Source organism: Pinus tabuliformis, chromosome 7 (assembly GCF_031772625.1).
Source record: "Pinus tabuliformis cultivar Carrire ecotype Pingquan chromosome 7, CPIR1, whole genome shotgun sequence".
Lineage (NCBI taxonomy): Eukaryota > Viridiplantae > Streptophyta > Pinopsida > Pinales > Pinaceae > Pinus > Pinus tabuliformis.
In genome coordinates, this window is record NC_142293.1 from 1,595,078,161 (window position 1) to 1,595,095,141 (window position 16,981).

The window sequence follows — 16,981 nt, forward strand, 5'->3', positions numbered from 1 at the left end:
GATCTCATAAAGAAAATTGTATAAAAATGACAAGCTGGCCTATTTAAAGCACGTTTTAGGAGAATTTAAGGACATAACTTCATCTGATCATATCTTTGAAATTTTAGCGAAGAAATGTATGAAAGTTATACTACAAGTACCTTAATATCTCTTCTCATTTTCCTCCAAAATTTAGAGTTCGAAACATTATAAAAAAAAATTTACAGCGAAAATACCAAATAAACCTATTTCAAGTAGATTTTATGAACATTAAGGAAGCATAGCTTCCTTAAACCATATCTTTGAAATTATATCGAACTGAGGTATGAAATTGTAACCATAGGTATATGAATACCTTCTATCTGTATCCTCCAAGTTTCACATCTTGAACATTCCAAAAGAAAAGTTATAGAAAAAATAACAATTTTCAATGTTTGAAGAAGACTTTAGAAGCATCTAGGAGGCCTAACTTCCTTAGAGTACATTTTCAAAATTATAGCAAACCAAGGTCTGAAATTTTAATCACAACTACATGAATATCTTCTCTATAGTGACTCCAAGTTTCACGGTCTAAAACAATCCAGAAGAAAAGTTGTAGCAAAAATGCCAAGATGACTCATTCAACCCATAAATCACATTTTTGCTTCCACCTTTAGACTCCAGGAATCACCCCAAAAATTATTCGCTAGCTCCTTTTGCGACCTCATATCCCTTCTTACTTGAATGGTATTAAAATGCATTTGCATTCCCTTTATTTATAATGTTTCTATGTTCACTTATAGGGGTCCAAATGGGGCATCAAACAAGGCGAGATTTGATAAAGGATTTTCTTAGGATTTTGACTTGGTGTTTAGGGATGCAACTAAGATATTTGCCCTTCCAAGCCCTTGTAATTTTGAGTAGATCAAGAGCATCAAGATCCATATATTCAACTTCCTCATTATTTTGTTCCTCCTCTAGTTCTTCTAGGAGAATTTATTGAAAGAACTGTTCCAAAACCTCTTTAGGGTTGCATGGATTGTTTCTACTTCTAAATCCATGGGGTTGTTTGAGTGAGAAATTTCAAGGCTAGTGAGAATGGAACATGAATGGATAACTACAGTGCAAGGTGAATAAAGGTCCGCATCTATTGCTCATTTTAGGGATCTTACCAAAGTGTGGGAGTGGAGGAGGGTAGGGTTTTGGGGAGCGTCTGCAATGATTGATAGTTATGTTGAAACCATCCAAACATTTGTTGTACTAATAAGGGGTAATTTCAAGGACAAGCAAAGGGTAGTTCCTGGAGAGATTCCCATATTCATAGAAGTGACAACATTTGAAGGGGACATCATTATGGTAGTAAATATCAAAATAATGAAGAGTTCATAGATATTCACAAATACACAAATATAGGCATAGAGTATATACTTGACTTGTTTTGTGGCCTCAGAGATCTTGATGAAATCCCCTAAGGAATTTCACATACTTTCAAGTATTTCTTCATCTCGCTATTTTGAGGAAGAGGAATACATATGTATCCAATTTGGAGTAGATGTAAAGTCCTCATTGTCTAGAATAACGCAGCCTGTCCAAAATCAAATGTATAACCCAACCAAATTAAAAAAAACACACACCATTTTCAAAGATTCACATTATGTCTTCTATGTTGGAAAAAATGATGATAAAGAACGCCTTAGCTCCAAACTCAAGCTTAATATGACCTTTGGGTTTGCACTTCTATTGAATCCATAGGGAAAGGGATTCTTTTGAGGTCAAAAGCCTTAGAAACTTGCCAATGAGGGTAAGATATTTCATATATTGGACGTATTCTCCAATATTCAAACTTTGAGTCAACGATTGCTTTTGGAAGGAATCCACATAGGGTTGGACGTTTAGATTGAGCATTGTTATGAGACAAATTTCCCTGGTTGGCCTCACCAAATTTCATCATTACATGCTCCTAGGTTACTTCCTTTCCTGAATTATTTGTCGGTTACGACTCCCTCTCACAAAACCTACCATGTGTAGGGACTGACATTATTATAGAGATGGATTAATGAAAGATTAGGGTGTTTTTCCTGGGAAGAGATGAGTTCCATTTTTCAATTTTTCCCTCAATGTCTCAAAACCTTAATTACACCCATTATTTGATTTTAATTTTCTAATACAAAATATAAATTCTTTTATTATTATTATTATTATTAAAAAATCCCACTTAAAGCTTTATTTGAACATTCAATCTTATATATAGACACGACATGCCTTAATGCAAGTGGGTTTCATTAAACATGGGACTGTATAAGATAATGCCATTGATAGCCTCTACTACTATTCCCAAGGGAGATTCTTTTGCTAAATTCCTGAGTAAATTGTAAAAAAAATATACATGTTTATCGATAATTTGTAAATGAGGTTAGGTTGTGTTCAACTAAGTTTATTTGTATACTCCACTTAATTTGGTATTTTATTAATATTTTTGTTGATAAAATATTGATCGAGGATCCACGCTATTATTACCCTTTGCTTTGCACAATCCCTTCAAGTTGTCCATAGAGGAAACCTCCTCAGTTCCAATTATCGAGGAGTTATTGTATCAAAGAGAGCCTCTAAAGGAATAGAAAAATTATCATTCCTTGATTGATATCATTGTACATAACTTCTTGGCCCAAAGCTTTATTTCCAAATCCATGTAATTCCTTTAAAGTCATGTCAACATCAACTTCTTCACAATGATTACTTCATTGAACAAACTATCATTGAAATGTTTTAAGCCTTCCATATAGTTCTCTAGAGAGTATATAGGTACTTCCTCATTCTTTTTCATCATTTTGAATCTCTTATATGAGTTTGAATACCAGATGGTTGTGAGTTTGAGGCAAATTCATATCATGACTATTGCTAAGTCGATATAAATCAATAAATTTTTGTAGTGTATTTGGGAAACTGAACTTAACTCTCTTCATTTGACCATCTTGCAAGGCATAACACAATTTCTTAGACATTAGATGAGGGACATCTATGGTCCTCTCTTCAACCCACTGTATGACAAACCTCATGTAGTCACCCAAAATATCTTGCTTGTGATGATTCGTAATTGTTCCAAGGACAATTTGAGTCAAGGTTTTGTATAGTCCCCATGGAATTTCTTGCATTTTAAATTTATTTCTAGAAACATATACCTTTTCCCCTCAATTTTTATTGGCAATCTCATACTTTTCTAGCTTGGGGACTTTCTTAGAGTTAAACATGCTCCCCTTATACATGGATTTGTGTTTCTTTGGTAACCAAATCAGGGTCCAAATATACCCTCTTTCCAAAAATTATCAATTCCATGGACCCCATATCATAATTAAGAATGTCATCATTTATATCTTGATTTTCAAAATTTTGCAATCCAAAAATATAATTATCCACTTCTATTTTTCTTTGGATATTTAGCATACATGTTAGTTAATTGCATCCACTCTCCATTCATCAACACACTCCTGGAAAATTTGCACTATGAACCTATCATCTTACAACCCCCCAACACTTTTAACTACTTCCATGGTAGAGGACGTCCCTATTTCATGGACAACAAACCTAACCTCTATAATTGGGCTTTGGGCTTTGGAAAAGTTATAATGATTGTAATTTTTGTGTTTGATCAAAATTAGTTAGGAATTGCTTTAAACCAAGCACATTGAATAATGCACACACAAATGAGATTTTTTTAATGGATTTTAGACATACAAGTCAATAGAGTGAATGAAATTACCAATACTTTCTCTTAAAAAGTATCCATTTGTTTATAAACTATTCAATTTTTTATAAGGAACAATAACTCTTATAAAATATTTTTAGCCTGATACAAGTACACAACTCAGCTTGAAAAACTGCAATGGAAATTTACACAAACTTGTGGACCTAGGGTGTCCTTATGAATTGTTCAAGGTCATGTAGATCATTCACGGAGGATTTGGCACTTCAACATGCACAAAGAGTTATTTCCATTTTATAGAACCATAAGACTAAAATGTGAAAATTTATCATTTTACTAGATGAAATTTTAAACGATGCTACAATGTTATAAAAAAGTTGGTTGTTGCTCCATAATCCAATTCTAGGCAATAGAAATCATGTTAAGTTAGCTTTAGTAGGCTAAAAAAAAACACGTTGGATTTATGTAGATATAAGCCAAGTGAAATCCAAACCATATAGTGTAATCATCGAACATTTTATACAAAACCAATGTGACCAATCTTCCATATGAAACTCCAGATGCCCACAATAAATTTTCAAAACAACAAAAAATATGAGATGACTTATTTGACTTGTTTTAACTAAAATGAACACTCATGCCTTATTAAAGCTCCATTTATTTTTTATTTTTAAATTTTTATTGTGTATTTTAACTTCTTTGATGATTTTACATTTCCATTTTCAATCCCGTCCCAATGAATCCCTATTATATAAAAATAAAATCTACTTATATTTCTAAAATATTACAAATCAAATTAGAGTGCCTCACAAAAATGCACACCATTGCTATAAAAATGCATTCTCGAACTAAAAAAAAATATTACATGATAAAATCTACTTATATTTCTAAAATATTACAAATCAAATTAGAGTGCCTCACAAAAATGCACACCATTGCTATAAAAATGCATTCTCGAACTAAAAAAAAATATTACATGATAACATAATTAAGAACCCCTAGCAATAACAAGGTGGTATATTTATGCAAGAGCATCCATGGCTAAGCAATATATCTCTCATGTTTGTCCTTTAGCTATAGCTCAGGTGGTTGGGAGAATGTTGTTATCCTCCCCACCGAGTTTCAATTCTTGCATGTGACATGTTGAGCTCATAAATATATATTATTGTAATGACTTCAAATATTGTTGTTTGAGAGTCCCTCACGGAGAAAAACATGTATATTCCTATTGATTATCAATTTTATGGAATTTTCAATGTGTATAGATTTTTGGTTTTTGCCCAATGTTTCCTAATATTTATGATATGAAATATAAAGATATTTCTTCAAAGAACAAAACAAAGATATCTGGCATGCTTGTGAATTCGTGTATAGGTTTGTGAATTCATATATAGGTGTGGGAGTCTTAAAATTACTCCCATATTATATTTTAGGCTTTGTCCATGCTTATTTTTCCCTTATGAAATATAAAGATATTTCTTCAAGGAACAAAAAAAAAGATATTTGGCATGCTTGTGAATTTGTGTATAGGTTTGTGAATTCATATATAGGTGTGGGAGACTTAAAATTACTCCCATATTATATTTTTGGGCTTTATCCATGCTTATTTTTCGCTAGGCATGGGATTTTTAAGCTCTTGACATAGATTTTCTTGAATTATGGAAATAAGGCCAATTTTGTTTCAAACACAATAGAATATAAGAGTGGAATCATGGTATTTCATCAAAAACAACCCATAGATAATTGAATGTAATATTTAGATCATCTTTTAGAATGCGATTAGGATCCTCAACTTGGCTTTAATGTGTATTTTGGCAATGATTGTTTGCATTTATGGAAATGTCAAAAATAATGTTAGGGGATAGATTTACAGGTAAACTCCTTGCATTTAGAGATGAAACAAGGGAATGTAAGACATGGATTTTGTTTCCAACATGGCAAATTATAGAACAATGAAGAGATTTTCCTTATATCATGCATGTGGAATATTTGGCATGCATTTGTGTTAGTCTTCATATATTTTTAACACAATATGAAAAGAATATGGAATTTGAGTGTTTTTACATAACAACTTTTCAAACCCGAAATGAAAATATGAAAATTAGAAATGTGGGAATGAAAAAATACATATTCCTTTTTGAATCACTCAATTTGGCCAAGAAATAAACCTTGACTATGCATTTTAGTGAAGCACCACAAACTTTGTCAATTTTAGTGAAAATACAAAGTTGTCTACTTGGTAGATTATATGTGATAAAAATGAGGTGAATATGGGGAAATATATGGTTAGTAATGCTGAAATCTATAAGGATTAGGTAACAACTTTTCAAAAGGACATTTATAGACTGTCATGCATTTTTTAAGCGATATCATGTAGATTTGTAGCCTTGAGCTTTTATTTTCCTCGCATTTCTCATTTCAAGTTTTTGCGAGCATACGAGAGCTTGGTGAGTTCTAAAACAATATTGAGTTTTGCAACAACAATAACAAGTTTGAAGGTTCTTTGTCATCTTGGCGCTGGTTTGGAGCTATGTAGGGGAGTCAACATCTTTGGGATGAGGCTTTGGCAACTAGTTTTCATTTCCAAATCCAGGAATGATTTCTCTTGTAAAAATTCCAGAATTGAATGCCACCCCCGTTTTTTTTCTCCTTTTTCAAGTAAAACAAAAAACCTTTGTAGGCTAAATCTACCTCCTTTTTGTTTTCAAATTTATCATAGGTTTTGCATTTTACTTGGTTGCATTTTTTTTGCAGATCTCTTTCACTTCAAATATGAAATATCATCATCCACCATGGCCCTAAAAGCCAAAGATGTTGCATAGGTTCACTGTGACGTTGATAACAAAATGTTGTGCAAATATTGTAAATGCATTATAAATGCACAATGGGAAGAGGGGGCATCCATAGGTTGAAACGACACTTGCTTGGTATAAGAGGCCAAATAACACCATGTGATGCACCAGATGAAGTGATAGGGCCTATTAGGGATTGAAAAGTTTGAGAAGGCAAAGGCTATACAATGAGAAATTACAAAGTTTGAGAAGGCAAAGGCTATACAATGAGAAATTACAAACAAAAGTTTGATGAGTGATCATGTTGATCAGTAATGTGTAGTAGGGAAGTGGCCTTGTAACTTCAGTTGTAGCATTGTTTTTGGACTTTATAACTATTTAGAGATTCATTGATTATGTATTTTTGATTATGTATTTTGTTGATATGTATTGCACTTGGCACCATTTTGAGATATGCAATGTTACATGAAATATAGATAAGAAAACTTTGCATATTTTGTCAATAATGGTTTGAAATATTAAAAATAATTTGTTTCCATTAAAAAAATAATATTTTTATGTTTTTATCATTCCAGTTCATTGAATTCAGTTTGAACCCTGGTTTAATAGGTGGCCCAATTCAAAACCTGGTTCCCGTTTTTAAAACTATCATTTTTATGCAGTTTCCATGACAACTTCCGCATCATGAGTTGTCCTCGAGGTGCATGAAGCTTGCATTTCAAGTTTAATAAAAAAAACTCGTGTGCTGCAGAACATCAAAGAAACGTGTAAATAATAAAATAAAATCAACAAAAATGACTGGGCCAGAAATACTCTATTAAGAATTTAAACAACACCCAGGAATAACTAAGGCAGGGATATACACAATAGATTAGAGCACCTAAAAATCGCAGCTAATTTCTTTATCTAGCAAACAGCATCCAGACAAACATGATGCCATTGCTTCCAAACTACAGGTAATTGGTTTGAATTTTCAAATCCAATAGCAAAATACAACTATCCACTAATATTTCCCATACAAAATAGTTGGCAACTCGTATCTAAGATAAGACAAAATCAAAATGTTCAAGGGCACATCAACATATTGAGTGCGTTTGAAAGACCAATGAGGCTGTAGAATTTGTAGTACCTATTGATGCAAACATAAAAGTCCAATTCAAGATGTCGAACTCCCATTGACGAATTAACTCATCGTCAAAACAGATCAGATGTGTTCTGTTTAAAGGAAAACATTAGGAAAAGCAATAAAATGTTACTGAATAACAAACCTTAAACGGGATGCAAAGGATCTTCTAAGATTGATTCTTTGCAGCTGATACTTATATCCCAATCGAACTGACGACACCAAAACACCACAGTCATTGCTACTAAATAAGATGTTACAAGCTTGATCAGTCCCCCAGTGTTCATGATTTTTGTATTTACAAGCCAGATAAAATGAAGGCAGGAAACTGGTTTCCTGCTTCAGGCCAGAGGACGTCTTACCACGTAGTAATTTTACAAGAAATTTTTTCGCAGATTCATAACCCAGACTTTGAGCATGACATCAGTGAGACAAGCTATATAATGGAATTTCAACAGGGAGATCCGTGTCCTTTCTGTTGCTATTCAATGTACAAGCTTATGAAACTTTACATGGCAGAGTAAAGAAAAACATTATTTCTTTTAATTTTCCTTATACTAATGAAAAACCAAACCATCTGGCTAATCCACACCCAATGCCAGATACCAGAGGTATCAGTGACCGAGCAACATTAGGCAAGGTTGGAGATGCCAGAGTTCCAAGAATAAACCAGTTGACGCTCAATAGTGCAATGGCATCAGACCCTGGTCTGTTCTGGATTCTTGAGAAGTACTGGACAACACTCCTCAAGGACATACCTACTACAATAAACAATGCGATTACTAGTGGTATGCAAGGATCCTGAGCCTCCCAAGCTATCATGCCCACAATAAGAGAAAGAAAGGCGCTAAAGGTACTTTGTACCAGTGCAACTCCTTTCCATTGATAGATTATTTCAGCCTTTGCTTTTTGTTTCTCTGAAAATGAACCAGAAGGAAATGAAAAATCACCAGATGAAGTCATCCTGCTTTCCAGGAAAGGATCCAGCTCCTCATTCTCCATTTTAGAACCATGAACCCTCCTTCCCTTGCCCATTAAAGGATCACCAAGGATCTTCCCTCTTTTTTCAAATACCGAATTCCATTCTTTATGTTCAGCATCAGAGCCAATCCCATCTCCTCCTTCCAAAAGACTATGTTCGGTTACGTGTCCATTATCTATTTTCCTACTTTCTTCAATACTCTTTCCCGCCTCTGCTTCAAGAAGTGCCCTCTTTTCAATTTCTCTGAGGTTTAAATTTTCAGCTTCTATTTCTCTTATCTACAAAAACATACATTCAAACATTACTCGTAAGTCATTATCAGTTACTCATAGTTTGCACAAGAATAAAAAGAAGAAGCAATTTGAAGGCCAGATTATAATAGCCAAACCAAGAAATCAGCATTCCACCAAATAACCTATACTGTCAAGTGGTATCATCTCTATCTTAAAGATGTGCCAATTCATCTGTATCCCAAGTCAAAATCTCCACTATCTAACAAACTTCAATTAAAAGGTGTCCTAAGAACAGCTTGGTTCATAATTTTTACTTTCAATGCTACCCCATGCTATTAAGAAAGCGGAGAAATGACTCAGTAGCCTCATGAGATCTTTTTTTAATCATCTTCAAGTTAGAACCATCTTAAGTTATCAATGACATAAAGTAAAATTGATTCCTACTGTAATCAACATGAAAAGTCAGAATTCTTGAAATATCAAAGATACTTTTTTTCATTAGTGTCTGCCCTATCTAGATCCTTAGATCATTCCTCGGTAGCAAGGGAACCATTGAGAAAATATGTTCCATACATTGGCTTTTAGAGCAGTACTTTCAAATTTATTCATACATATATGGTCCGGAGGCGCTCGACCATAGGGAGAGGATGCGTAAGCAGGCTCGACTGTTAAGGAGAGGACCTTTAGGTGCTCGACCATAAGGGAGAGGGAGAGGGCCGCCATCGAGTTATATTGCATATATACATGTCCAACATGTTGTCACTCAAATTGTGCACGTGAATGCGATAACGCTCAGGGCGGGGCTGTTACTCTGATTCCGGTCCTCTCCATTTAATCTGTCTCCCTATAGCAGGCTAAGGGGGGTAGTCTCTATGGATGAAACAATGAGTTTGGGAGACACAACTAAATGGCTCGAAAACTTGGTTGAAGATGATTGGCAAGTTTAAATATTTAGCACAATTTGATTAGATTTAAGAATTTCTTAAGTATGAGATCAGTGCCTTAGGAGCCAAATTACTTGCACAATATGAATTAATTTCCAAGTTACAGGATGAACAGTCGCTGCTAGGATGAGAACTATCCTATATGAAATGCTACACCAAGAACTAAGTGAAATGCTAACTCTTGGTTAATTTTAGATTAAATACCTATTCTAAGTGAATCCTCTCTCTCAAATGTTTTGGAGTTAAACCCAGGGTAAGAAAGCTATGGCTTTATTAACAATACCTCCCTTGGAGTTCTAACCACCCAATGCCTTCGGCGCTGCAAGAACTGTGGCCCTGACCACTGTAAGGTCACTGTGTTAACCACAAGTGAGGGTCTAAACTCCAAAAGCTAGATGAGAAAGGTGGTCCTATCTTTCTATCAACCAAGTTTATGCTTGGAGGTAAATTAATTAATGCACAACTAATCCTAGGATGAAATGCAAGCTATGAGTGAATGTCTTAAATGAGATTATTAGATGATCCTCTTAAGTACTTTCAAGTTAAATTAGATGCTTATGATGTTCAATTCAAGAGCACAATCAAGTGCTTAGAGAGCAATATTAGGAACAATCTCAATTAAAACAATGTGCTAATGAAACAAGATTACTAGAGTGCCCAAATAAATCACTTGATTAGAAATCTCAATGATGACAAGTGCTCTAAATAAATAACCAATGAGAAGCAAGGAGCACCAAAATAACGAATCCTTTACACTTGATATGCAAATTAGAGACAAATGGAAACAATATCAATGGAGCAACAAGGTTATCCAATTGAGATCACAATATTACTCAAAGAAGATGATATCACAAGATTAATCATCTTTAGATTACAATGATGTTAAGCAAGATAATGTTCGTATCCAATACTTGCCAATTAGAAGCAATAGGTTACTTGCAAGAGTAAGATACAACAAAGTGATATCAATAGCATTAACTTTCACAATGAACCAACACAATGCCAATGTCAAGCTAATCTTCTTGAGATGAGATTACCAACAGTGACTTATAGAAGTGAAATGCACAATGCAATGCAAGAAATGCAAGATGAACGATGGTCTTTTAGAGCATTAATAATTATTCAAGCTTCACAATGAGATATGCAATTAGATTATTTTGTCAAATGAGGTTGGTTTTTATTAGAGCACACTTAGATGTAAATCTTGAGATGCAAGATTATGCCAATGATGCAAAATGCAAAAAGTTACCAGCTAGACAACAATGATTAGTTCAACCACTTAGAGCAAAACCACTTATGTTACTTTGCCAAACCAATGTATTAGGACTGCTTGGATCAAAACTTTAGCACCAAAACTCACAAACTTCACTGCTGTAGAATTTATAACAGATCCAAAAGTTAATATATCAGACTCAGGAAAATGTATATCAGCTCCCCAAAATCAATTAGAAAACCATAGAAAACATGAGACGAGGCTTCTTATCACTTGAGGTTAAGGATGAGATAGATGTAGACTTATGCCAATAAATTTTGGAGCTTATTTAGGGTGTGTATTCAGAGATTTTACTTCTGTTATGAAATGATATCAGATCTGATCATAAGGCAGAAAGGAGAAAATTGGGGTTAGAGAGCAAACCCTTGGCCCTAAGGCCTTGCTAGATGATTAGTTGACCTTCCAAAGTGCACTAGAGCCTTTCCAAACGCTACAACACAAATATTAGCCTTGCAAATAGTAGTTCAACACTCTTGTGACTGAAGCTAGGGCCTTTAGGGTTGGTTGCTGGTTTGTTTGGCAACTTTGGCCCTTGAAACCCTTGCCTAAGTGGCTAGTTAATCTGCAAAACATAATTGTTAGCTCAATAAACTCAAAAAACTATGATCCAAACCAATAGAAACTAGTCCCAAATAATTTCCAATGATGCCCTAGGCCTGCAACCACAAAAGTTTAGTCAAAATTTGAGTGCCAAACCCCACAATTTGCTCAAAAATGCAGAACGATGAGGAAAGAAGCCCCAATAGGGCTATCAGCCAAGGGAAAATCCCCTCTAAGGGTAGCGACTAGGAAGGTTGGCCCTCTTAAAGGCTGTGGCTACCTTAGGCAAGGCCATCTAGGCCTGCGGCAAGCCTGGAAAAGGCCCTAAGGCCTGTGGCTATGTCCTAAAGGGCTGCCGGTTGGGTGGAGGACCCCAAAAAGGGATACAACCTGCCTCTAGAGGCCTGCGGCTGCCCTAGAGAGGCCATAAAGACCTGTGGCTAAGGCTTAGTAAGCTTCCGCTAGGGTTAAGAGAGCCCTAGGGGATGAGGCTAACCTTCAAATGCACTCAGACCCCTGGAAACACAAAAAATTCACTGCAAAATAACTTCAAAAGGCCACAAAAGGCTAACGACTTCCCTTTTCTAGCTAAGCGTTGAGGCAATGTAGCTTGGAAAGGCTAGATCTTACCATCCAAGGCCTAGATCAACCTTCTTTCCTTCAAAGAGTTTGATCCTTATCTCCAAAATGAAAATAGATATCCCAAATACCCAATATATACAAAATATTTAAAATTCAAAACCCCAAAACCTCAAATGCTATACAAAATTTAAAAGGGGTTAGAATTAAAATATAAGGGTTAGAAAAAATTATTTACAATATTTACAAAATAAATTTTGCCCTTATCAGCATGTAAATTTTTTTATAGCACAAGAGAAAGAGATTCAATTTTTTTTATAGATTTTAAAATGAATGGTGTATGTAAATAAATCACCAGCCAAAACCCTTCTACAAAGTACTCTGCAAAATGAAAGCTCAGAATCCAAACACGGTCGATTCTACTCCAGAGTCTGTGAACTTGGAAACCAAGGGCTAACATACCTGTAGATCTCTATTCAAACTTAAAAGATAAATTGTTAGATCATAAAAGATTTAGACCTATAGATCTAAACCCAACACCTAAGGAAAACCTTATCTATACCAATAGATGTTTTGTCATGCAACAAATGAAATAACAATTTTATGAAGCACATATAACATAGAGCGTGAAAAATTACTAGCACATACCACAGATAGAAGAACACCATGAAATTGAAGCCCGAAAGTCTTTCTATTATGAGAAATACAATTCCAGCAAAGTAAGGCTCAGTACATGTGTTACAAATTACATCATCCAAAGATGAGATGAGGAGCTTGATAGCTTCCTTGTATATAAAATGAGAGAAGAAAACCCCTCCAAGTGGAAATAACGGCTAGTTGGCTTGATCCTCACCAAAATAATCTCATCCGTTGATCCTACTTTGAAGATAATTTGATCTCTGTCATTGATTTTTTATTTTTGAGGAAAAATTCGAATTTCTCTTAAAACTTGTTTTTTATTAATTCAAAAAGTAATATTTTGGACTAATTTCCTCAAAAAAATCACTTTGACTTAACCACCAAGGTCGAACAGGTCAAATTTTCTTAAAAAAAATATTTTTCATTGGTGAGGGGGGGGTCTTTCAAAAATTAATTCTTTTTTTGACCCACAATTTTTTTATTATTTTCCACTTAGAGAGAATTTAATTACTCTCAAATCATTTTTTGGCTCAAGATTAATTAATTTTTTGGCTTAGGATTTTTATTTAATTTTTCTAGAAAAATTAATTAAATGACTAGAGGGGATTAATTATTTTTTCCACCCTCAAATATTTTAGCCATGGTGTCTAACTATGAGTAACCATGCACTAAAATATTTTTACATCAAGATATTACAAATTAATTCAACCCTTAGAAGGGGAAATACACATTTAGACATAGACCCTCAAGACACTACCCAATTCTGTGACACAATATGATCTAGTATGAAACCAAGTGTGTCTATAATAAAATAATTTAGCCATGGTGTCTAACTATGAGTAACCATGCACTAAAATTTTTTTAAAGACACTTTTACATAGACTCGATAAACACTAGGACTCACCTAAGACCTTATTAATGAATTCCATCGTAGCTTGGGGGTTTGTTGACCACTACCGGTCAACTGCCCACAGCAGTACACCCCCTTTTTTCTCTACAAAAGGGGTAGCACTTTATCGACATATCCATGTCATTCTGCAGTCATCGGCAGCTTCATCAATTTATGTTGTAAACTCAGTCTGCATGTATAAATTGTAAATAATTTTAGCAGATATGAGTCATGTCTATCAATTGCCTAAGTGGACCTAATTTTCTAAGTGATAATCTATGTCCCGGAAGGTTTTTCGTCTCACCGATCCATGATCGGCAGAGTTTTCCTTCAGCCTAACCCCAAAGCCGGGATGGATTTTGTCATTAGAATCTTAGGAGAATCCTAGTGTGTTAATCTGCTAGATTATAGTTGTGTCGCAGAACTGGGTGATTTATGAGGGTCTATGTCAAATGGGTTTTCCCCCTTGGGATGTAAAGTTGTAAAAGTCATGATGAAAAGTGTCTTGAGGGATAAGAAATGTTTTAATCCCCTCATAAGTCCTAAGTCCTAGGTCCTAGGTAATTTTCCCAAAAGCTAGGTTCAAGGATCCATTTAAAAATAAATTAAAAAAATAATAAACAAAAAAAAAAAATAATAATAATAATAAAATAATAATATTTTGAGTAAATAAATGCAGAATTTCAATTTTTTAATACATTAAAAATTCGATGGATGAGATCAAGAGATATCTTGATCCTCATCGACGGTCGAGATCATTTTGACATGGATCACTTGAACTAGCTGTTGGGATCTTTTCCTTTAAATAGGGTGCTAGGGGTCATTTGAGATGATTCGATATGTGAGTCTTGTGCTGAAGAAGCTCTCTTGTAATCTGTTTCTGGTTAATAAAAGAAGACTTTGGGGTTCAAATCTTGCTGGTGTTACTCTCTGGAAGTGCTGTGAGCTATTTTATTTTCTGCATATTTTGTTTTTCAACCATTAATAACAGCTTATTATAGAGTATTGTGAGCACAGGTATCTTGTTCACTTGCTAGGGTTTGAATGATGTTAGGGTTTCTGGAGTAATGGCAGGTATCTCCATTGCTTTCTGAAATCTAGTATTATTTTCTCTCTCTTTACTGATGGTTGAAGTGAGCTGTGCAGGAAACCATTATTGAAGAAGACCAGTGGGCGTTTGGGGAAGTTCTAAGCTGAGCCAACCAACTCCCACAAGCTTTTCCTTGCAGAGCCCAGCTAGTTTTTACCCTGGGTTAATCGTTTAGTTTCTTTCTAAGTTTGCATGAGAGATTTTCTGAAGTCTTTTTCATAATAAATCTGATATTCTACTGCTGTTATTGCTAAATCTGGCTGTTAAAGGGTCAAAATCTGTAAATTACTCAGCTGATCTGGGGTTTCAAATTTTGCTTTATACACAGATTTCATTAGGGTTTTATTTTCTTTTAATTGCAGGTACAGGGTTTTGAGAAATTCTTCAGGATTCTAGAGCTGGAAAGATTGAAAATTTTGTGATCTGGATTTTAAGCACTATTACTCTCATCCTGCTGCCATCTCTGCAATGTTGCTTTCAGGCCAGCTCTTTTTTTCTCTCCTCAACAAACGATCCTAGCCATCCAAGTGACTGTCTTCACTCAACCATACGCTATTTTCCCGAATCTCTGCGTATTCCCTTGCTTCCACATGTCCCCTCATTGTTGTTACTTATGCTCCCATAAAATCTTGCTGCAACCATCTATCTATCCCCTCTGCCGTTGAGGTTTCTCCAGACCTGCGTCTAAACCTATGGTTTTGTCAGTGTTTTCACCATTGCAAATACGCTCTGCTCCACTTGCAATTCCACTGCGTTACTTTCTGCCGACAGAGGGAGCTGCTGAACGCTTTGAAAGGGATAGCAGTTTTTGTTTGGTGGCATTAAGGCTGAGGCATTTCCCGTGGGCCCGCATGCAACGTTTCGTTTTGCCTCTGGTTATCCTGCATGGTAAACACAGCACTCCGCCATTAGAGCCTGCACAAGACAGCGAGGACGCAGATACGCGTTGGTATGCTCTTGCACGCGTTGGTATCGGGATCATCGTATCGCTGTTTCATTTGCACGCTCAAAACCAACCCGCAGGCTTGTCAAACACGCCGCCGTCACCAATCCGTCTTCAAATCTGAGCGGCAAAAGACAAGGAAAAGTCGAAAATCTGTATGCGTGGGTAAGAGAATAGTAAATCACGTTTTTTATGTTTCGAGCTATTAGATTGGTATGCGTCAGAACGATTTTCATTTTTTTGATATGGCTAGGAATCATGCGTAGGTAGAGCTTCATCTTTTTTTTATTTAGGTTCTACGTTTCTATTTTTTTATTTTAGATTTAAATTTAATTTTTTTTTACATTGTAATAGAAATCAAAGAAAAAAAAAAGGAAAAATTCGAAGTCTAGTTTTAGGGTTAGGTATAGTTCGATCTTAGTTTTAAATTAAGCTCTAGATATTAGAATAGACCATTTGGATTTCAATAGTTTTGTTTTCAAATTCAAAATTTAACATTTTTAGCTTAGTTTGATAGTTTAATTATTTTTTAAAGCTTTAGACCAGTGTTGCGGGGGAGCCCCCCCCCCCCCCCCCCTCGAACCTGCTCCCGAAGTGCGCTCCGGGCGGGAGCGGCTCGAGAGCACGCTCCCAAAATCGCTCCCGAACGGGAGCGATTTTCGAGAGCGCGCTCCCGTAAAAAAATTTGCGCTCCATTGGTCTGTGAGGGAGCGCTTTAGGGAGCGATCGCTCCCGCGCTCCCGGAGCGTCTTTTAATGCCCGGGAGCGATCGGGGAGCGATCGCTCCCTGATCGCTCCCGGGCATTAAAAGACGCTCCGGGAGTGATTTTTAACGGACCGGGAGCGGTCCGGCGGAAAAAAAATCCGCCGGACCCGAAAATTAAAAAAAAATTAGAAATTTTTTTTTTGTTTATAAGCCCAATGGGCCAAAAAAAAATCATTTCAACTTCATTGAGCTTGAGAGTGAGAGCTGAGCAAGAGCAAAGGAGCAAGGAGCAAGAGCTGAGGAGCGAGGAGCAAGTGCCAAGGAGCGAGGAGCAAGCCTGCAGAGGTAAGTAACTTAATCATTTAGTTAGTTTAGCTGGTTAGGTAGTTAATTTGGTTAGTTTAATTTACCTGTTTGAGTTTAAAGCTCATTAATTTAAATTAAATTAATAAATTAAATGAATTAATCCCAATAAACTAAATTAATTTGCAGATTCAAGACTCAAACCCTACAAACATCAAACACCATGGACCTGGGGATATTTATTGGCATTTTCCTCTTCCTGGTCCCTTTTATGGTTATTATGGTGG

The 16,981-nt window shown here is 35.5% G+C and overlaps 1 protein-coding gene across 2 annotated transcripts in view; it reads right to left on the bottom strand.

Moving 5' to 3' along the window:
• Window positions 1–7,967: 7,967 nt before the first annotated feature.
• LOC149254213 (uncharacterized) overlaps window positions 7,968–16,981 on the bottom strand; it is a 231,974-nt gene continuing 222,960 nt past the window's right edge. For both annotated transcript variants that reach the window (XM_089460084.1, XM_089460085.1), the window contains one exon: window positions 7,968–8,833. In XM_089460084.1, the coding sequence (XP_089316210.1) occupies window positions 8,126–8,833 (708 nt within the window). In that variant the 3' untranslated portion in view covers window positions 7,968–8,125. The remainder of the gene's footprint in view (window positions 8,834–16,981) is intronic.